Source organism: Arvicola amphibius, chromosome 4, assembly GCF_903992535.2.
Source record: "Arvicola amphibius chromosome 4, mArvAmp1.2, whole genome shotgun sequence".
Lineage (NCBI taxonomy): Eukaryota > Metazoa > Chordata > Mammalia > Rodentia > Cricetidae > Arvicola > Arvicola amphibius.
The window spans coordinates 98,916,750-98,939,046 of record NC_052050.1 but is presented as its reverse complement, the minus strand read 5'-3'; the positions used below and the strand labels follow the sequence as shown (position 1 = coordinate 98,939,046).

Genomic DNA, 22,297 nt, shown 5'->3' with positions numbered 1-22,297 from the left:
CTAGCATCTCTCAATAAAGCTTTCTTTGGAGAAAGATTTTTCACTCTCAACCTCTAACCCCATGGACCTGGCTGTCCCCTATTCACTGGCACCTCTACCTTCTGTGAAGTACTTGCTACTTGACCCAGCTGGCCTTGAACTGGCTCTGTAGGCCAGGTAAACTAGATCTTGTGATCTTCTCATCTCAATCTTGTTATTTTACAGAGCAGTGTGTTCTCAATGGTCTATCTCTCTGACTACACTCCAGGTCAGGCAAATCATCTTAATGATCTTGATGACTCCAATACACTCCAGAATAGCTGGTACACAGCAAGTACTACCTATATAAATGCTGAACGAGTCAGAGGCAGTCTCCACTAATATAAACTGGAGTATAGTATACAAGTCTAGGTAAAGTAAGGGTTCAAGTTATAGCACAGAGCTGTGATAAAGAGCTCATCAGGATTTGGAATCCAACAATCTTGGGTTTGACCCCTAACCCTGGTACCTTGTAGCTGTGGTCTGGAACAGGTATTTTACCTCACCTCTGCAGCTCTGTCTAAACATAGTAATAACCACAAAGGATATGGACAGATAAGCAGGGTGCCTGGCACACATGGTGCACAACACATAAGAAGCCTTAGCTGCTACTGTTATACTGTGGTCATCATGATGTGGGATGTTACCAACATCCTTATTAGTTTGTACAATACCAGAGACTTTTTGGAAGGTGATATCAGGCTGGTCCCAAATACTCAGGGAAAGAGGACCGTAAGGAAAAAAATGAGGTGGAAAAGATCCAAGGAACTTAGGGCAGGAAGTAGGACTTGTGGGTCACTTCTGGAGAAGCAGTAAAGTGTGCAGGGTATCACAGACACCTGCATACCTAGTGATATCTCCATTACTAATAACCCAGTGATCCGGAGCAGGCTACTTCATCTCTCTGTACCTTAGTGACCTGTCATTACAGTGACACTGGAAAGAGAAGATAAGTAAAAAGAGAAATAACTAAGCTGGGTGTGATGTGCACACGTGTAATCCCAGCACTAGGGAGGCTGAAATAGGAGGAAGGACTCAAAGTACTGAGTTCAAGCCAGCCTGGAGGTATACAGTGATACCTTCTCTTAAAAATTTAAGAGAAATTCCCGCTCTCAGGCAGTAGAGGCAGGCAAGCCTCTGTGAGTTCCAGGTCAACCAGGGTTATATAATGAGAACCCATCCTGTTTAAAAATGGGGGAGAACTAAAGTGCTAGTTGTTTTATGATTTCTTTTGTTATGTAATCATTTTTTAAAGTCCCATTAGAGAACTTTTCTCATCTGGACTGATGATGCACCCCCAATGAGCCAATGACCTCCTAATAAAGACTCCAATACCAGACACAAGAAGCCCTCTTTGAGTTGTTGGGTCAGGACTATCTAAGAGACTCCTAAAACATACAACTTGTCATCCACGGTTACCCCCCAGAGGTAGAAGGTAATTTCCGATTGCTAAAGATACCATTCACTTCAGAAACAGGGTCCAAAGACCCCTGAGCTGGAACTGACCTGAATGCCTCCTCCCTGAGAACTAGCTTTCATGGTATCAGAAGGCAAAGGAGGGAGGCAACCAACAGTCCTATCAGCTATAAAGGCCTATGAAACACATCAACAACTAGCATGTCATGATAACCCTAAGGGCACACATACCTTATTGGTAACCAACAGCTCTCTATTAGGTCTTAAGACCCTCTCAACAAGATGGAAAACATGCCTGGTACTGGAAACCTAGCTAACTAATCAGTAGTTACTGAGCCATAACTAAGTCATGGTTATTGGAGAATCTACAGACATTAATTTATTAAACCAGCATAATCCTGAACAATATATAAGCATTTGTCCTTATACCCACAGACAAGTGGAGTCTTGACCCCTCATCAAGGAAATCTCTTTGCAACAGAAAAGGCCACTACACAAAATCACATCAAAATGCAGAGCTGTAAAGTCCAGTCACAATAGATACATAAACAAAACATTTCTACACCTAAGGACCTAAGGCTCATTGAACATTACAGAAGAGGGGGTGGGTGAGAAGACTTTAAGAGCCAAGAAGATCAGGGAGTTTGCTGTGAGACTGTGTCTCCTACTATGGTAGTTTGAATGTAACTGGCCCCCATAATCTCATAGGAATGACATTAGGAAGTATGGCTTTGTTGCAGTGGGTTTGGCCTTGTTGGAGGAAGTGTGTCACTATGGGGGAAAGCTTTGAGGTTTTCTATGCTCAGGATACCATCCAGTGTCTCAGTCGACTTCCTGTTGCAAGATGTAGCACTTTCCACTCTAGCACCACATCTGCCTGCACACTGACATGCTCCCCATCATGATGATAATGAATGGAACCTCTGAAACTGCAAATAAGCCGCTCAATTAAATGTTTTCTTTTATAAGAGTTGCTGTTGATGTGGGATTCCCCTCTTTATGCTGTGAATACCATTGGTTAATAAAGAAGCTACTTTGGGCCTATTGCAGCACAGAATAGGGCAAGGCAGGAATTCCAAGCAGACAGAGGAGAGAGTAGGCAGAGTCAAGGAGAAGTTATATAGCCACCTAAGGAGAAAGATGCCTGTGGGAACCTGCTGGAACCTCACTGGTAGGCCACGACCTTGTGGTTATGTACAGATTAATAGAGATGAATTGACTTAAGATATAAGAACTAGCTAGAAATATGCATAAGCTAATAGGCCAAACAGTGTTTTAATCAATATAGTTTCTGTGTGGTTATTTCAGGTCTGTGCACCAACATGTACCAACTACAGTCACATAAAACCTGAGAGAGCCTGGAAGTGAATTCTAGGCACAAAAGAACAGAGTTAAGTATAGTTTCTTGGTAGCTGCATTTTTTCAGATAGGCTCTGTGTGCTGGCAGCAAGCAGGGGCACTGTGGCTCCTTTAACAGAAGGCTTACTGACTCAGCATAAGAAATGGTGGCTTCCTGGTTCATGCTGGCACCATGAACTCTGACTCTTTCAGGAGGCTGAGCACTTAAATGGGGTTTGTGAGCAGCATGCTACTAGTGGCTTAATGGTGACACAGACCTGCTGCAACCCTGAAGCTGGGGTAGTGTGTATGACTCTTAGAGGCAGTGAACATGCCTCTACCATGTTGGAATGGGTGGAGCCAACAGACAGGACTGCAAAGTTAATCCTAGTCATGCCCACTCAGCATTTAAAAGGAAAAAAAGTGCTCCTGGTCAGAAAACAATTACAGATATGCAATAATGACAGATTCAGATGAAAAAGACCTCTAAATGGGTCACAGTGTTGGATAAATATACGTAGGCTTGGGAGAGAGAAGAAGAAAAGAGACAGTAAAAGAAATATAAAAGAATACAGACAGTCATAGATTAAATGAGTAAAAATGATAAAATATTAAACTTGTAGAAAAAGTAATAGAGTAAGAAAAATAAGTCACATAAAGATGGAATGTACACAAAGAGTCTGGATTATGTATATTATTGTGTTTTGTTTGAATTTTTGTCTGTGAATGAGCTAAGTACAGAGAGACATTTCATTGTATGTGCTGCTAAGCTATACAATATATGTATTTTAAAAGTATCTTGACTTCAAAATTTGAGTCTAAGGTTATGTTGCCTTGGAAAAGAGGTTCTGCTTTTGTTTACACAGAAGATGAGGACCTATGGATTCCTTCCAGAAAATGTAGTTTGATGGACCAAGACCACCTGAAAGGTCTTGATGAACACCCAAAATTACTTTGCCCAACAAAAAGCAGAAAGTAGTTTGGGAAAGAACTACACCCAAATTCCCAAATATTGTTTAAAAATGTTTGTTTACATTTAAAGGAGTATATGCGATAGAGATGAATACTTTGCATTGGTATGGAACTTGGTCTACTGATACAAATTTAAGGTCAATTTTGTTATATATATATATATATATATATATATATATTCTCTTGATTAAGGCATTGTGTTTGTGTAGCTCATTTAAAAATGTAATGTATAATTAAGAAATACAGTTTAATAGATAGTTGCCTGTAATAGTCAAGCTTGTAGTCATATTAGTTAGATTTTCTAGATGTACAGAGATATATTTCAGATGGATAGTTATTCTTCAAACCTTTCAAAGACTAACATTTAAAATTTTTTAAGAACTTAGGATTTTTCATGACAACTGAGACACATCTGCTCCTGGCAGCACCAATCTACTTCAGGATGATGATGAACAGCGAAGAGGCTCCTTATGGAGTTTGTTAGTCATTTGGGCAAGAAACTGCTCTTACCTGAACTGCTTAATGGAATGCTGTATAAACTGGACATGCAGGACCCACAGAAAAATGACTGCTGAAGTTGCCTAAATAAGGTGAGACAGTCCTTCAGCATTCCTGCTTCATGAAAGAGTCTACTAGACATTCTGCAGGACACAGAAGAAAGTGACTGACAAACTGCCAATACAGGTAGAACTATCTTTGAAATTTCCTGCTTCATGGAAAAGTCTGCTGGACACTATGAGCCTATAGGCTGAAGATGGATATCAATGTTATAGAAGAACTTTGGGTGACTGTCCAGGTAGCGAGATGTTTCTGTCAATTCTAGAGTTTTCAAAGTTGCTTATGATGCACTTCCTGTTTACTTAGGTAATATTATGTCCTTCTGGGGTCTTTGAGGGAGTTGAAAAATAAGCAGTTATAGTTTTCCTTAGTTATGATAAAAGATAAAGTAGATATAAATATTGTCACTATAATTCTTGCTTGATAACTTTTGTTGTATGTAATCTTGCTATGTTAAAGTTAAACTTTCCTTTTCATTTAGACAGAAAAGGGGAGGTGATGTGGGATTCTGTTCTGTATGCTGTGAATACCAATGGTTAATAAAAAAGCTAATTTAGGTCTATTGCAGCACAGAACAGGGCAAGGAGGGAATTCCAAGCAGATAGATGAGGAGAGAGTAGGTGGTGTCAAAGAGAGGCCATGTAGCCGCCCAGGGAGAAAGATACCTACAGCAGCTTGCTGGAACCTTGCCAATAGGCTACGACCTTGTGGTGATGCACAGATTAGTAGAGATGGGTTGATTTAATATATAGGAGCTAGTTAGAAATATGTATAAGCTAATAGGTCAAGCAGTGTTTTAATTAATATAGTTTCTTTGTGGTTATTTTGGGTGTTGACAGCCAGGGAACAAAGGAGCAGCCTCTGACTACATGCTGTGGTCATGGTGTCTCTTCACAGCAACAGAAACCCTGACTAAGACACCTAGTTGTATCAGAAGCTACACCCATTAAGTTTCACCAGGATGACTGCCTAAACATGCACTGAACAAGGATGACACCCATGAACTGGATAGAAAAGAGGCCATGAGACCTTGAGCCTGCAAATGAAGAAAGCTGGAAGCAGGAGAGGTAATCTTCCCCAGAGAAGAGAACACTAATTGGTAGTCTACTGCCAAACAGCCCTGAAAGCATGTATGTATGTGTATATATATATATATATATATATATATATATATATATATATATATATATATAGTATTATATAGACTGAACATAGTATATTTAGCAATACATATGTATATACATCTACACACACACACACACATATGTATGCAATAGCAATTAGTAAAAAGAGGCCATGAATTTGAAGGTGAGAGGGGAGGGGTATATGAAAAGGTTTGGAGGGAGGAAGGGAAGGGAGAAATGTAATTAAATTATAATCTCAAAAAGAAAAGAAAAAATCCTATTAAAAGGCTTTTTCATATATGAAGGATGAATCAGTCAGGTAGTCCTTTAAGGGGATTCTAAGAGCTCCCATGGACCTGGTACCAAGTGAAGGCTGCACATGGCACTCAGATGGTCCAACCACAGGACGTGCCCATTGTTACCACTGAACAGGCCAAGGCAGCACAGGGGTTCAAGTACCCTAGCCCTCTAGTCAGTCCCATGTCTGGGAGGCTGCTCAGAGTTCACATGTTCCACAGCCTCTCCATTACTTGTTTGTGGCCTTTTGTGATGGTGCAGTTCTGTGGGATCCTGTGGTGTCCTGTGGAGGTTCTGCGTCAGAAGACCAAGGTGACAGGGTGCCTTCTCTCACATGGTTATGGAAATTTGCATTTTACCTTTGGGGCAGCGTCAATTACAAGACCTTTGTTCACTTTATTATCCTTGATGACTTTTATTTATTAACAGAACTCTTTACTTACCTATATATAAATCATTTATTTTATATAAATTCATTTATATTTTATATAAATACATTTTACATGTATTTATAATTATATTATACGCATATGTATAATACATACAAGTATATTGTATGTATTATATGTATGTATGTATGCATAAATACATACATATTATATGTATTTATAATAAATATGTATTAAGATTCCAGCTATTTTCCCCAACTGTGGTACTGTGATCACAGATCTGAGATTGACTTAACTCGGGAGACCAGAAATGAAAAAAAAACCAAACAAACATATGTATGTACAGAAAAGCCAGGACTGATGGCCAGTGCACTCTGGTGGAGACACACCAGCAACCAGGCATTATACAGCTCAATGAGGAAGAGATTAGCTAATCTTGGTAGGGACTGCTACAGGGCAGCAGACTCAGGCTGCAGTTATCTAGGAGGAAAGTGTTGCAGTCAATTAATACTTTCTGCACACACTGTCAACATCTGAACTCCAACCAGGGAAGACCTTGCCATTGTCCTAAGCCTGACCCCAGAAAAGACTTGCCATTTCCATTGGTTTGAGGTCCTGGGGTCCTTGACATGACCATGCTTATCTCACGAGTGCTCATTCATACAGGGATACACTGACTCCCCCATACTGGTTTGCCTTTTCCTTTGTCTTTCTAATAGCCTTTAAAATGTGTGTGTGTGTGTGTGTGTGTGTGTGTGTAATGGGTTTTGGGGCAGGCATACATACATCACAATACACACATCAGAGTCAGTTCTCCTTCCACCCTGGGTTTAGGGATCAAATTCAGGTTGTCAGGTTTGCACAGTACGTGCTTTGTACCCACTGAGCTACCTCACTAGTCCTCTGCGTTTTAATGAAATAAACTTTACCCATCTTTCCTTTAGACAGCACTTTAAAACATCACTTTATTTGTTTATATATTTATTTATTTAACTAATATGTGTTTGTGTGCATGTGAATGGGTGCACACATGCCGTAAAATGTGTGTGGAACTCAGAAGACAACTTTAGGGAGCTGGTTCTCTCTTTCCACCATGTGGATCCCAAGGTTCAAACACAGGTCACAATGCTAGGCAGCAAGCACCTTAACCCACTAAGCCATCATGCTGACCTCTAGACAGCACTTACCATGCAGATCTCAGGAGATCCTTTCTTAGGCTAAATTCATGCAGGGTTCTGTCTTCCTTCCTTCCTTCCTTCCTTCCTTCTTTCTTTCTTTCTTTCTTTCTTTCTTTCTTTCTTTCTTTCTTTCTCTTTCTTTCTTTCTCTTTCTTTTTTTCCTCCCTTCCTTCCATCCTCCTTCCTCCCTCCCTCCCTCCCTCATTTCCTTCCTTTCTTCCTTACTTTTTGGTTCTTCAAGACAGGGTTTCTCTGTATAACTGCTTTAGTTGTCCTGCAACTCACTCTGTAGAACAGGCTGTCCTTGAACTCACAGAGGTCTGCCTGCCTCTGCTGCCTGAGTGCTGAGATTAAAGGCATGCGCCACCACAGCCTGGCTGGGGTGTTTTCTTGTTACAAAATCATTTTTTTGCATTTGACTTAGAGTACATCTGGAGGTGGTTTTGGTGGACAGTGCCAGCCCGCACTACTACAGAACCTAGTTGGCTGACGGAAAGTCTTGACTGTTCTACTACACTCCAGTGTCATCTTGTTCATTAGTCGGGCAACCATATATGTGACTCTCTGTGGCTGCTCCAATTCTACTGATCAGTTTGTGGTGTGGGAGGTCCTTCTGTCTGTGTGTTGCTTTTATTGGTTAATGAATAAAGAACTGCTTTGAGCCTATGGCAAGGGCAGAACAGAACTAGGCGGGAAAAGCCAAGCTGTATGCTGGGAGAAAGAGGGCAGAGCAGAGAGATGCCATGGTACCGCAGGAAACAGACTCTGGGAATTTTACCAGGTAAGCCACAGCCACGTGGCTATATACAGATTAATAGAAATGGGTTAAATTAATATGAGTTAGCCAATAAGAATCTAGAGCTAATGGGCCAAGCAGTGATTTAATTAATACAATTTCTGTGCGGTTATTTTGGGTCTAAGCTAGCCAGGCAGCAGGGGAACAAACAAGCAGCCCTCCTTGCAACAAAAGTTTGTCTGCCCCATGCCAGTCCTATGCTGTCTAACACTGCAGCTTCATGGTAAGTCTTGCTATGTGGCATTGTATGCCTTTCAATGTCTTGCCATCCAATCTGTCAATATTATTTTGGCTATTCTTAACCTTCTACATTTTCACGAATATTTTAAAACTGTCCCAATTTACACAAGAGTGCTGCTAGGACTCCCCATGACACTGCCCTATATCTATAGCTAAATATATAGAGCTGACATCCTTAAAACAATTTGATGTCACCTCATATGTCTTAAATTGGATTTACACACACTTAGATGCTTCTTCTTCCCTCTCCCCCTCCTCTTCTCCCCTACTGTCCCTAGTCAAACTCAGGATGCCATGCACATCAGCCACACACCACCACTGAGCTTGAGAAGCTCCTTGGCATAAAATGGATATGGTATTGTTTAGCACGTCCACATGCCACAAGACTGCTGCTGATACACAGATGTGCCCACTAGATTTCAAGTGCTAAAGCCCTATGATAGTTACACTTGTGCCATGCCCATCTTTTTGTCTCTGCAGTGCCTAGCACATGGTTTGGGGTAATGTTTTAGGAAGAGACCCTCAAAATATGTCTAGCTATAAGTAGTTCGGGAAGTCTGCTGGATTAAGACCTAGTACTTCAATGTTGCATCTCATTCCTAAACTTTGAGAGAGAATGTCATTAAAGTACATTAAAGACACCACGTTTAGTAACTTCCTATTTTGTAAAGTAATGTGCACAGAGAGAGACTGAAAACTCTGACAGCAGGAAGAGGGAAGTGGAAACTGTCAGTTGCTCTGCTGTCCAGAAGTGACTCCTTGCAACTTTTTTTCTGCTTATATAGTTGTAGTTCATGTTAAGTCCATTTTTATGCCATTCTTATCCACTTGATCTAAAATAATGGCATGCTTGCTATTGACAACTATTTACAAATATCTAATGAAAAGAATGCCCACAGCAACGCCTCTTGCCTCTTCCAGGAGCACCAAGATTCCCTCCCTTAGATGAGCATGGATGTTGCAAAGACTTCATGTGCCAAGTTGAGTCCTTACCTAAATCAGTTTCAGAAGACAAAATTGGGCTTTAACTAGAGAAAATAAAGATCAGTCTCTTACAAAGATAACAGTGGTGTTTTCCCCTTGAACTGTGTGTATATTTGAATCCTATCATTCTAAAGACAAGTATGTTTACTATTTCAAGCTCTGGAGCTGGTCCTCTGGGGAGCTGAGGGAGGATGTAGGTCCAGGGCCCCTATACCACATGGGTGGAGCCACGATCAAAACCAGGCAATTGGATCCCAGTTTATTATAGAAAAATACAAACAATGGCTGGGTCTGTAGCTCAGTTGGTAGGGTGGCTGCCTACCATACACAAAGTCTTGGATTCAATCTTAGCACTACATAAAAAGCCACAATGGCACACACCTGCAATCCTAGCACTTAAGGGATATAGGAATATCAAAACTTCAAGGCCATCCTCAGCTACATGGTAAGTTTGAGGTCAGCCTGGAATACACAAGACCCTGTCAAAAAAAAAAAAAACCAACAAAACAAAACAATCAAATAAAAACTCAAAAAAGAACAAGAAAAAGAAAAACCCAAGTAATGAAGTAAATAGAAACAATATTTTTAAGCATTGCATTTACATGGATTTATGAGGGTCCAGTAGGGAGAAAACCAAATACATGAAAAAAGAACAAAACAAAAATCCCAGGGCTCCCTCCAATGCTAAGGGAACACCCTAGAGGGTGGGGTGCTATGAAATGCTCTTCTGGCCATGACAGGCCTTTGCACCAATGATCTCTTTGCAGCTATGGTCACCTGCACAAGATTAACCCACAAGATAGGTCAACATTCCAGCAGACTAACTGGATTCAGTAGGTTACAAAGAAAAGAAAAGAACACAAAGGTAGGAGAGTATGTGTTGGGGGACAAAAGAGGGCATGAAAGGAAGAACTCGGGAGTGAATATACTCAAAATGCAATGTACATGTGCATGCAATTGCCAAAGAATAAAGATATTCAAGAAAAAGAAACATGAAAATAGTATCTGACAGTAAGGAAGAGCCTTAGGTAAGGAAGGTCATCAAGCCCCAAGAGAAGCCCAGCAGATGTGAAATCTTAATATCAGACCCCAGCACAGTGGCAAGCTTGCAATGCTTAGACTGAAAACCTGTATAGCCTTCTGCCAGCATGCAACCAGCACACCAAAGGTTCATCGTCAAGAACTGTGGGTGCAAACAAACCTGCTTCCTCCCCAGACCTTGCTTTCCCAAGAGTCTTATTTCACAAGTCAAACCCCAACAGTTCACAAAAGCCTGCATCAGTAGAAATCAATGTTATGTCCATTTTAGAAAAAGAAACCTGAGGCCCAAGTTCTCTTCTGTAGGCAGTTTCTGGGGCTGTCTGTGAGTCTATGTCTTGTACTCTACATGCCTCTGGGACGTTCCTATTGGAAAATCCAGAAACTTGTCCACAAGATGGACTAGGAAAAGGGGTACACAGCATGACAGGAGAACTAGAAATTCATCCCCAAATCACACTCACCTCCAGATCATAACATCTTAGGTATGGGAGAGAAGTGGGGGACACTATGTCTGCTTGGCCTACTCAGCACCTGAGATCCTCAAGACAGTCATCACAAAGTCTCAGTCCGGGCCTTGAACTCATCTGGTCGGTGTCCAACATTCTGACCAGGAGAACCAAGAGGCAACCTATACAAGGTGGGTTAGACTGGAGGATTAGGGGAAGGTGCTGACAGTGTGATTCTGGTGAATCACCCCTAGGGACATCAAACTAGGCCAGAGTGTGGGACAAGGCCTAGGATACAAGGTGGGGGTGTAGGCAGGGTCATCTGCCCTAGGAAAAGCCACAGCTCCTGCACAGGCTTTATTTAAAAAGGCTGGCCAGAAGCACCTCTTTGGTTTGCCCTGTGACTGTACTTGCTGACCACTTACTAAATGTCTGGCTCTGCACTGGACAATCCACAGTCCCCTGCCTTCACGAAAGACAAGCAGATGGACACAAACTAAGACAATTTCTCTTTTTAAGTGTTTTTTAAATGATCCATTTCTTTTCATGTGCATTGGTGTTTTGCCTGCATGTTTATCGATATAAGGGTGCCAGAACCCCTGGAGCTGGAGTTATAGACAGTTGTGAAGCTGCCATGTAAGTGCTAGAAACTGAACCCTGATTCTCTAGAAGAACAGCCAGTGCTCTTAACTACTGAGCCTTCTCTCCTAAGACAATTTCTTGGGGCAAAATGGCAAGCCCGTGGAACCCTGACCAGCTCTCTGGGGACCTAACTCAAGATCAGGACGGAACTTGGAGATGCTACAAGACCTAGTAGCTAATCCACTCGCAGAAAGGAACAAACAGTACCTGGCTGCATGAGGCTCTCACTGGCTAAAGCCACTGTGGCAATTCTATCAAAGCAGCAGTAATTTAAGGCTATAGGAAGGTATTTGGATGGGCAGGAAGAAGAGGAGGAGAGAGCTGAAGTGAAGAGAGTAAAGGTTCAGACAGGGCACATTGATGTGTGCTGCTGGGTGAGAGCAGGGATACATGGTAAGAAGCCTGGATTCCAGCAGTGCCACAGTAACCCACCAGGTGACTGCTGCTGCCTTGAGTGGCTGCCCCCTCCAGAGTGGTCCTTCTCTACCCTCTCTAACTCTTCACCCTCCTTGATGATAAAGGGCCCCTACTGTTTGCAACATAGTCTCGATTCTCTAGCTTGGCTCTTAAGGCTCAGTGGGATCTGGCCTTAGTGCCTTGGGTCTTAGACCTCACTGAACAATCTCTGTCAGCATAAGCTACTCACCCAACCTTTCAAGAGTCTCTCTCAAGGCAGTCTCCTGAGCTGAGACATTCCCTCCCCTCCTACCTACCCCTGCCACCCTACTACCTGGAGATAATTACTCATTTCTTAGGTCCTGCCAGTCTGCATTTGGTGGGGTCCGCTCACCAAGGATGGTCCAGGGCCTGTGCTCCCATGTTCGATGGGTAGGGACAGAGGCCTACAAGGATTTGGCCTTCACACAGGATACCTGGCTGACCTGGTAACTGAGATCCCCAAGTTCTCCATGGGGTCTTCAGCAAAGGTGAGCATCCCAGGAATAGGTAAGGGGCTTCTGGCTAGCTGCACAGCTCCCAGTCTTTGGGTAAGGGACGCTGCTTCTCCAGGGCATCATCCTTGCTCTCATTCTCTGTGCTCTAGCAAAAGTGGAACTGGTCCCACCCAAGGACTCAGGGAGGGAGTGAGCAGGCAAGGCAAGTGAGTAGGGCTTGAACAATGAGAACAAGCACCCTTGGCTTTAGCTCAAAGAGGCATGATCCCAAGTGGAAAGGGACATTCTAGACTTCTGGCAACACTAAGAAAAGGAGATCTTAACGGGAGTGAACAGAATCACGATACATATATGAAACTGACAAAACATTTTAAAAAGGAGAAGGAACTCTCTGTTCCCATTTGGGTGGCTAAGCTGAGAGACACAACAGGTGCCCAGAACCTGCTGAGAGCAAGACCAGCAGAAAGGAGGCAGATCCCTGACAGTTTTGACTGCTCTCTGCCATAGCTAGAACACACCACCCAGTGCCAGGCGCCAACTGACTCCACTAGCACTTAAGGCCATTTAGCAAGATCCTTCACTTGGACCAAGAATCTTGATACCACATGGTGAACTAGAATTAACACTTTTTTTTTTGAGACAGGGTTTCTCTGTAGTTTTGGAGCCTGTCCTAGAACTAGCTCTGTAGACCAGGCTGGTCTCTAACTCACAGAGATCCACCTGCCTCTGCCTCCCAAGTGCTGGGATTAAAGGCGTACACCACCATCACTGCCTAGCTACAGTCCCCCTTTCAAAATAACATGTTGGTAACAATCAAAAGACTCCATCAGTAGAGGTTCTGCTTACAGATGAGCATTTGTCAGTTAATGTCACAGTCTGGGTGTAGTGGGGAGCTGCGGGCTGGCTTCCCACCGCAAGGCTCCTGGCCACCTGCTAGCTTTACCTGAAATAATTATACGGAAACTGTATTCTTTTAAATACTGCCTGACCCATTAGTTTCAGCCTCCTACTAGCTAATTCTCACATCTCTTGCTTTATCCCATATCTAATAATCTTTGTAACACCACTAGTGGTGTCTTACCAGGAAAGATTCAGCCTGTCTGTCCTGGTGGCTGGCTTCATGGCGACTGTCTCACTGAGGAGAGGCATGGCGGTCTGCTCAGAGAGCAGAGGCATGGCGATTTATTAACTTCCCTTCCCAGCATTCTGTTCTGTCTACTCCACCCACCTAAGGGCTGGCCAATCAAATGGGCCAGGCAGTTTCTGTATTAACCAATGAAATCAACTCAAACAGAAGACCCTCCCACATCATTTCCCCTTTTTCTGTTTAAACAAAAAAGGCTTTAACTTTAACATAGCCAAATTACATATAACAAAACAGTTATCAAGCAAGAATTACAGTTACAATATTTATATCTACTTTATCTTTTATCATAACTAAGGAAAACTATAACTAACTATTTATTCTTCAACTCCATCAAAGACTCCAGAAGGATATAATATTATCTAGGTAAACAAGAAGTAAGCTACTTCCAAAACTCTAGAAATGATAGAGACATCTTGCTGCCTGGACAGTCACCCAAAGTTCTTTTGTACTGTTGGGGCATCCATCTTCGGCCTACAGGCCCATAGTATCCAGAAGACTTTTCCATGAAGCAGGACAGTCAGTATCTGCTGTGTCCTGCAGAATGTCTCAAAGACTCTTTCACGAATCAGGAACCCCGAAAGATCATCTCACTTTTAGGCAAGTTCAGCAGTCCTCTCTCTGAGGGTTCTCTATGTCCAGTTTATGCAATAGTCCAGGCAAGAGCAATTTCTTGCCCAAATGGCTATCAAACTCCATAAGGATCCTCTTCAATGCCCACCCATCATCTTCTTGAAGTAGATTGGTGCTGCCAGAAGCAGACGTGTCTCATTGTCATGAAAAGCCCTAAGTTATTAAAACATTTAAATGGCATATTCTGTAGTCTTTGAAAGATATGAAGAATGCCTATCTGAAATATATCTATGTACATCTAGAAAATCTAACTAACATGACTACAAGTTTGACTATTATTGATGACTATCCATTAACCTATATTTCCTAATTAAACATTACATTTTTAAAATAAACTATACAATCACAATACCTTAGTCAAGATCAGAAATACATATACATATAACAAAATTGACCATAAATTTAAATCACTAAAGCAAAATCCATATCAATGCAAATTACTCATCTCCATATCATATCCCCCTTTAAATGTAAAAGAACACTTATAAACAATATTTGGGAACATGGGCGCAGTTATTTCTCTCCAAACTGCTTCCTGCTGAATGGGGACGCTATTAATCAGATCTTTCATGGTGTAACCTGTGTGCCAGGTTAATCTCAGTCTTCAGTTGGGTGAAATAATTTTTTGAAGGTGTTCACAGCAACCTTTCAGGAGGGTGTGGTATATCATACCATATTGGGATAGAAGCAATCCAGAGTCTCATTTTCTGTAAAAACAAAAGAAGAATCTCTTTTCCAAAGTATCATATCCTTAGATCCAAATTCTGAAGTCAAGGTATTTTCAAAATATCTATGTTGGATTAGTTCAGCAGCATTTATAAACAAATATCTTTTAGTATCTGTTGCTCCTTCCTCAGCATTCAAACAATCCAAAGAGAGCAGAATAGCATACAGGATCAAGATTCTCTGTGTATTTTCCATCTTTGTGTGGCTTTATTTTAACCTCTATTTCTTTTATTTTTACTTTTACTTTTTGAGACAGGTTCTCTGTATATCTCTGTCCTGGAATAACTCTGTAGACCAGGCTGTCCTTGAACTCATAGGGATCCTTCAGCCTCTGCCTTCCCCAGTGCAGGGATTAAAGGTGTATGCTACAACACCTTGAACTCACAGAGATCTGTCTGTCTCTGCCTCCCAGGCACTGGGATTAAAGGTGAGTGCTACCATACCTTGAAGTCACAGAGGTCAATCTACCTCTGCCTCCCAAGTGTTGGGATTAAAGGTGTGTACCACCACAACAAACTACTTCCTTTTTCTTTCTTTCTCTTTTTTTTTAACTGTAATTCTTGCTTGATAACTGTTTTGTTATATGTAATTTGGCTATGTTAAAGTTAAAGCCTTTTTTGTTTAAACAGAAAAAGGGGAAATGATGTGGGAGGGTCTTCTGTTTGAGTTGATTTCATTGGTTAATACAGAAACTGCCTGGCCCATTTGATTGGCCAGCCCTTAGGTGGGTGGAATAGACAGAACAGAATGCTGGGAAGGGAAGTTAATAAATCGCCATGCCTCTGCTCTCTGAGCAGACCGCCATGCCTCTCCTCAGTGAGACAGTCGCCATGAAGCCAGCCACCAGGACAGACAGGCTGAATCTTTCCTGGTAAGACACCACTCGTGGTGTTACAAAGATTATTAGATATGGGTTAAAGCAAGAGATGTGAGAATTAGCTAGTAGGAGGCTGAAACTAATGGGTCAGGCAGTATTTAAAAGAATACAGTTTCCGTATAATTATTTCAGGTAAAGCTAGCAGGTGGCCAGGAGCCTTGCGGTGGGAAGCCGGCCCACAGCTCCTCACTACATCTGGGCAATAAACTACCAATGATATGTCATGAATAACCACCTGACTATTCCATCTGCTCCCAACTAAATGACTGACCAAACTTGGTAGGTAAATAACTTAGGTACAGTTTTTCACTGTTTAGCAAAAGTAAAACCCCATGACACAGGAAAGTTTCTTTTCAGTTTGTAAGATGCGGTGTGCTGTTACAGAAAGAGTATTTTTTTTCCTTTTTCTTTTTTTGGGGGGAAGGGGTGTGTTGCAAGACAGGGTTTCTCTGTGCGATAGCCCTGACCATCCTGCAACTCAGTCTGTAGACAAGGCTGGCCTTGAACTCACAGAGATTCGCCTACTGATTGCTAGGATTAAAAACATGTGCCACCACTGCCTGGCTTAAAGAGTATTTTTAAAGCAGGGATAAGGCATGGGCATGTATGTCATCGTGATGTATGTCTGTAATCCCAGCACTTAGGAGCAAGAGTTTGAAGACAGCCAGAGTAAGACCTTGTCTCATTCCCCCTTACATCTCTATGCCTTCTGCAGAAAGAAATATAAAAACCAACAACTAAAAAAAAAAATCTATTCTCAATTTTCTTAAAATGTTAACGTCTCATTCCACCAAGACTGTGCTAGATCAGGGCAAGAATGCACTGGAGGCCAGGCACGGTGGCACATGCCTGGAATCCCTATCTAGACTAAGGCAGGAAGGAGCACAAATTCTAGATCAATGAGGGCTATTGAAAGACCATGGATTTTTTGGTTTGGTTTTTAAATGATTTGGGACTGTCACTTATAACTAGGGTGGTGATCTGCTAGTTTAATGAAAGCTGTCCTGGCTTTAGCACTGAAAGTCCTATGTCCTGGGAACCCCCCCCCCCTCCGCCAAGTACAGGACACACTTTAAGTGTTTGTCATCCAACGTGTCAGAAAGCCTCTTCCTACTCACAGCCTTGCTTCCTGTAGCCTCCAACCCCAGCTGGATCTGCCGCAAACCTGACTACGGTGCCCACAAAGTGGCTGTGCCATATGATGGCTCTTTCCCATTTGGGGGACTCTGAGCTAGTGCTTCCTCCTGCAGAAAAATCCTAGGAAGGGATTCTACAGACCCTAGGCCTGCAGCAGTTCCTGCATTTGACACACTGTGAACTCCTGACTCCACTGTGGTCTCCTGGGGCAGCCAGCAGACTTCCCCGGGAACTAGCTGCTCTGTACCAGAAGGTGCTTACTATCACAGCCAGATGAAGGGCAGCACAAGCACTGGGGTAGGCACTGGCTGTCTGTGTCCCTTTTCCAAGTCACCCTGGAACCTCTAAGCCCCATGCCAATCAATACCCTGGTTCCTGAGGCTGTGATGGCGATCAAACAGGTCAGTATAAACCAAGGCAGGCAAGTTCTTTTTTCCAGTGACCTCAACAAGGAACCTGAGAAGTTGTCAGAAATTTGGGAAGGAATCTGAGGACCCTTACATTCCCAGGTGCGCACTGGTTGGCCAGCAAAGATCTCATTGACTGACATGCAACCCAGTCAAAAGTTTCCTCAAACTGAGAAGTTTTACCCAGAAAGACAGTGTAACAAGGAAACTAGAGTCAGATCTGACTCTGACAGTTGTTTCACCTTGGGACAGGCAGTCTAAACTCTGTAAGTCTAGAAACAATAAAAGGTCCTAGAACTCAGAGACTTGTGATAACTAAAAGAAAACAGGAAATCTTAAGCAAAACAAAGGAACAAAGGACAAATAAATGGGAGTTTAGAACTCGCAGCACTTAAGAGCAAGAGTTTGACGACAGCCAGAGAAAAACCTTGTCTCATACCCCCTTACATCTCTGTGCCCTCTGCAGAAAGAAATATAAAAACCAACAACTAAAGAATTTTATTCTCGAATTTCTTAAGATCTTAGCTTCTCATTCCACCAAGACTGTGCTACAGCCCGAGCTGAGGGAGAGTCAGCAGGTGCTTGGGTTGGTAGCAGGCCTAGCCCCTCAGGATACACCCTCCCCTTCACAACCATATCCACCCACACATTCCTCAAATCCTTCCGTCTTCAGCCACTCATCCACACTACACTTCATTCCTGGGCCATCTGCCATCCCGGTTAATATTTCTGCAGCCCAACCAATCCCCCCATTCTTGCCCTCGACCTCCTTCCTATCCTTGGCTTCTCTCTCCACCTCCAAACCATCCTATTCCCCACACTTGGAGATCCATAAACATTTACTAAATGCTTGCTTGCTCCATTATAGAAGCATTCTACACCCCTGAGATCAAATGATTTTTAACTCACCAATCCTTTCTAGGGACCCCTGTCTTCCTTTCTATTGTAACCTGACCATCCTCCCATCCCCTCGCTTTACTTAGCATTAGAAATCCTGGGCTTCACCCCCCCCCCCGAAAATAAGCCGCTTCCCCCCCACCTTTAGCATCCCACCTCCAGTTCTCTCCCTGAAGCCTCTCCTCCTCTATCTTCCACTACTCTCTCAATTTGTACCCCTGCCTCCTTGATGCTTTTCCTGAATGCTCTGCAACTCTTGCCCAATTTATTCTTTTCTTCTTCTTTTTTCCCCACTCCTTAAGTATTCACTGAGTTCTTACTGTGCCCTGGGCACGTGCTACATCTTGGAATACAACTGCAAAGAAACCAAGCAGCCTCTTATGCCTTGGAAGTATCAGTTTAACAAAAGCTAAAAGGAAACCACAGAACCATAGAAGACAGCAGGGGTATGATGAATGAAACCACGGGACAGAAAGGAATTGGGGTGGGCTGGGAAGGCTTGGCTACCACTATTAGCCACTTGCTGTGTATCAATCCTGGGTGATCACTCTGCATTCACCACATCAACGTAAGCCTTGTACCGTTCATAGTTCCCAGCTGGTTATGGTAACTTGGAAAAGGAAAGAGATAAAATATGATCAAGGTCACAGTCATTAAGTGGCTGAGTCAGGATTTGAACACAGGTCTAACTCCAAAGCTAGCCTCTTTCTGCATCCCCAGGGACTCTGTTAGCCACCTGTCCTCTCCCAAAGTGTTACTGCTGACTATCCCTCTAGATTTTCTTCTGAAAACACTCGGGTCTTTAATCACTTCTTTTTAGAGCACTTGTACATGTTCTGTGCGTTTTGTTCATTCTCTTATCCAACCAATCCTAAAAATAGCCACATAAAGTAGTACTGTCACTCTAATCGTTTTACAGCTAAGGAAACTGAAGCTTAAATGCATACTGCTAAATTCGAACCCACATCTGGCCGATTCCGGGGCCTCTGGCCTCTAAACTGATAGTCCAAGAAGTGTCACCCCGAGACGCTCACTGGCCACCGTCTGCCCCCCCATCAAGACAACTCCAGTCCACAAACCGAAAACTCTTCGATGCTCTTACTTTTCAGATTGGGGGTCTAGAGACTGAAAAGTCACGCGGCTTGTCCAAGGTCACTGGGCCAGGAGCGACAGGGTCAGGGTTCGAAGCCAGGTGCCCTGACTCCAAAGCCTCGCGGATAACCAGCACAGTACCCTCCCGCGGCGACCCTGTCCACCTCGCACCTCGGCGCCCAGCGAGCCAAGCCCGCGACTGCGCGTCCGCGCCCGGCCCCGCGGCCTCCCCGCCGCGCGCCCCGCACACTCACTTCAGGTGGTCCAAGGAGTGGATGTTGCGAGAGGACTTGCCGTGGCCCCCGCCCACCCAGCTCCGCGAGCGGCCGAACATGTCCGCAGCCCAGTCCCGCCGCCCGCCTCAGGTTTTCATGTCCGATCCGCCCGGCGTCCCGGCGTCCGGGGCAACATCTCAAGCCCAGCCGGTAGCGGCGGGGGCGGCGGAGAGACCGGCAAGCACCTTCCTCCCCCGCCCACAGCCCCGCACTGACATTCAGCCGGAACCGGCCGTTCGACCGCCGCGCTTTACGGCTGCCGTCGCCTGGAACTCTGGGAAATACAGTTTTCTAATGAGGCCCCCGGTTACGGGACTCTGCGAACGGACTACAAGGGCCGGCATGACTCTCGCGGCTGTCGAGAAGAGGCGGGGAAAGAGGGAAGGAGGCGGGACACTGTCGGGGTGGGCGGGAACGAAAACTTGTGGGCAGAGCTTTTGGGGATCACTTGTTAGCTTCGTGATTAGAAAAAAAAAAAAAAAAGAGTGTGGACTGAAACCCCAGTTACTAGAGAGGTTGAGTCAAGAGGTCAACAAGTTTGAGATTTGGCGAATTTTAGTTCTCTTGAATAAAAAAAAAAGTTACATTTTAGTGTGTGTGTGTGTGTGTGTGTGTGTGTGTGTGTGTGCCCACACATGAAAAATCAGTACAACTTTTGAAAGTAGGTTCTCTCCTTTCACTATTTGGGTTCTGGGAATTGAACTCAGGTCTTCAAACTTGACAACAAGTATCTTTTAACATCTAAGTCATTTTGAGGGCCCTAATTCTCTTTTAATTTTGTAAAGGGTTGGGAATGTGGCTTGTGTATTATGGGCTTAATCTTCAATATCACAATAGTAAGAATTAAATAAAAATAAAGACATTGGGTGGTGCATATTATATGTCACTATCCTAAGTGATTTACTATTTAATTCTTACAAGTCTGTGAGGTAGATGCTGTTATCAACCTCATTTTACTATCCAGGAAACTGAATCAGGGAGAAGTCAGGCACTTGACATGTGGCAGGGGCAGAAGTCAAGCTCCGGTATTCTTATTTGCTCTGTCAACGAAACAAATCAGTAACATCCTTCTTTCTCCATAAAACCCTTTTCCTTTTGCGCATCAGTCTTACAACATTTTGGAAAAATGCAAATAACAATGTGCCAAAGCTAAATACAATGCACTTCCAGAGGTTTCCTCTGGTCTTCATCCAAAATCCATGCCATTTCCTGCCTCCCCCCCAAAAAAATACTTTAAGAAAGAAAGGAAACTCCAAACTTTCTACATGAGCTTACACATACCTGAATTTCCCTCTTAGATCGGAAATGGGAATCTCTGTGGAAAGTGAGACTTTGGGGCTCAGCACCAACTCATTTGTTTATTTCAATGGCTCATAGCTATTTAATTCCTATGGTAGCCCATTAACTGCCCCAAGAAAAGAATTGAGTCAGGGGCTAATGTTCTCTCCTGTGCCCAGGACAAGATTTGGCACATAGTAGGTTTTTAGTAAATATTGATAGAGAGAATAAATGATGGTTTGCATTGCTTTCAAGAATTAAAGAAATGGAGACCAGTGCCAGGTCTCCTCTGTAATCAAGCTAGAGGGACAAAGTCGTGAAAGAACATGAGCAGGTTCTGACCTCAAGGAAAATGTCCCCAGCTCAGCAGCTTTAAAGATTCATTTCTCTGGGACTTGGTTTTCTCGTCTGGGAAAAAGAATACATAATGCATTGCCTTGTCCATTGCCTATGGAGCTAAGTGTGACCTTAGATTAAAGAGCTAATAAGAGCTGGGGATAGGCTGCACGTGGTGGCAGAGGCCTTCATCCCAGACTCAGCAGGCAAAGGCAGGTGGAACGCTATGAGTTTCAGGCCAACTTGGTCTATAACCAATTTCAGGCCAGTCAGAAGCTACACAGTGAGCCCATTTTTTAGTGTTGTTGTTTGTTTGTCTTATCAAGAACTGAATATGTAGCTCTTGTCTACATCTTGCACACACAAGACCTTTGTTTTGACCCCCAGCTGTTTAAACTCTGTTGGAAGGCACCTTTGGCAAACTCATCCTCCTAAGGAAGCACAGGGGTTGTCTTGACAGAGGAATCTGAGCAGACGTTTTCAATTACTTAGCATTAGTTTTTAACTTAGTATTTTTTTAAACATGGACTACAAAGTAAAAAGAAACAATAAGCAACCTTATGGCAGAAGATTTGACCTGCCTGTGGTGCTCTCCATTTGGGAGTCATGGAATCCTAAAATGTAATAAGAGGTACTCACTGATTTTTCTTACCCTACCGTGAAAAGAAAGCGCCTTGGAACGACCTAAGATTTTCAGTGGAATTGCCGGCATCCCTTCCCTACCTGGCTTCATTTAAAATGGGGAAAGTGAGTTCCAAAGAGGTGAGGCACAATACCTAAGCAAAGGCCGGGCGGTGGTGGCGCACGCCTTTAATCCCAGCACTTGGGAGGCAGAGGCAGGCGGATCTCTGTGAGTTCGAGACCAGCCTGGTCTACAAGAGCTAGTTCCAGGACAGGCTCCAAAGCCACAGAGAAACCCTGTCTCGAAAAACCAAAAAAAAAAAAAGAAAAAAAAAAAAAAAAAAAAAAAAAAAAAACCTAAGCAAAGGCTAGGGAGCGCCAACTTCAGGAGAACAATTTAGAGATTGGTGCACCTCCCATGGGGCGGAGCAAAAAGTACCCCCCCCCCCAAATCAAGCCAATGAGGGTGGAGCATTGAGCTAGCCAATAAATGCGCGTGAGCATGCGACTGGCCAATGAGCGCAAAGCCTCTGGGTAGGAGG

At 43.4% G+C, this 22,297-nt stretch overlaps 1 protein-coding gene across 7 annotated transcripts in view; it reads right to left on the bottom strand.

Annotated features, from left to right (window-relative positions):
- Clec16a (C-type lectin domain containing 16A) overlaps positions 1-19,755 on the bottom strand; it is a 224,081-nt gene extending 204,326 nt beyond the window's left edge. For all 7 annotated transcript variants that reach the window (XM_038325851.2, XM_038325854.2, XM_038325852.2 and 4 more), the window contains exon 1: positions 19,500-19,755. In XM_038325851.2, coding sequence (XP_038181779.1) covers positions 19,500-19,579 — 80 coding nt within the window. In that variant the 5' untranslated portion in view covers positions 19,580-19,755. The remainder of the gene's footprint in view (positions 1-19,499) is intronic.
- Between the last annotated feature and the right edge of the window lie 2,542 nt (positions 19,756-22,297).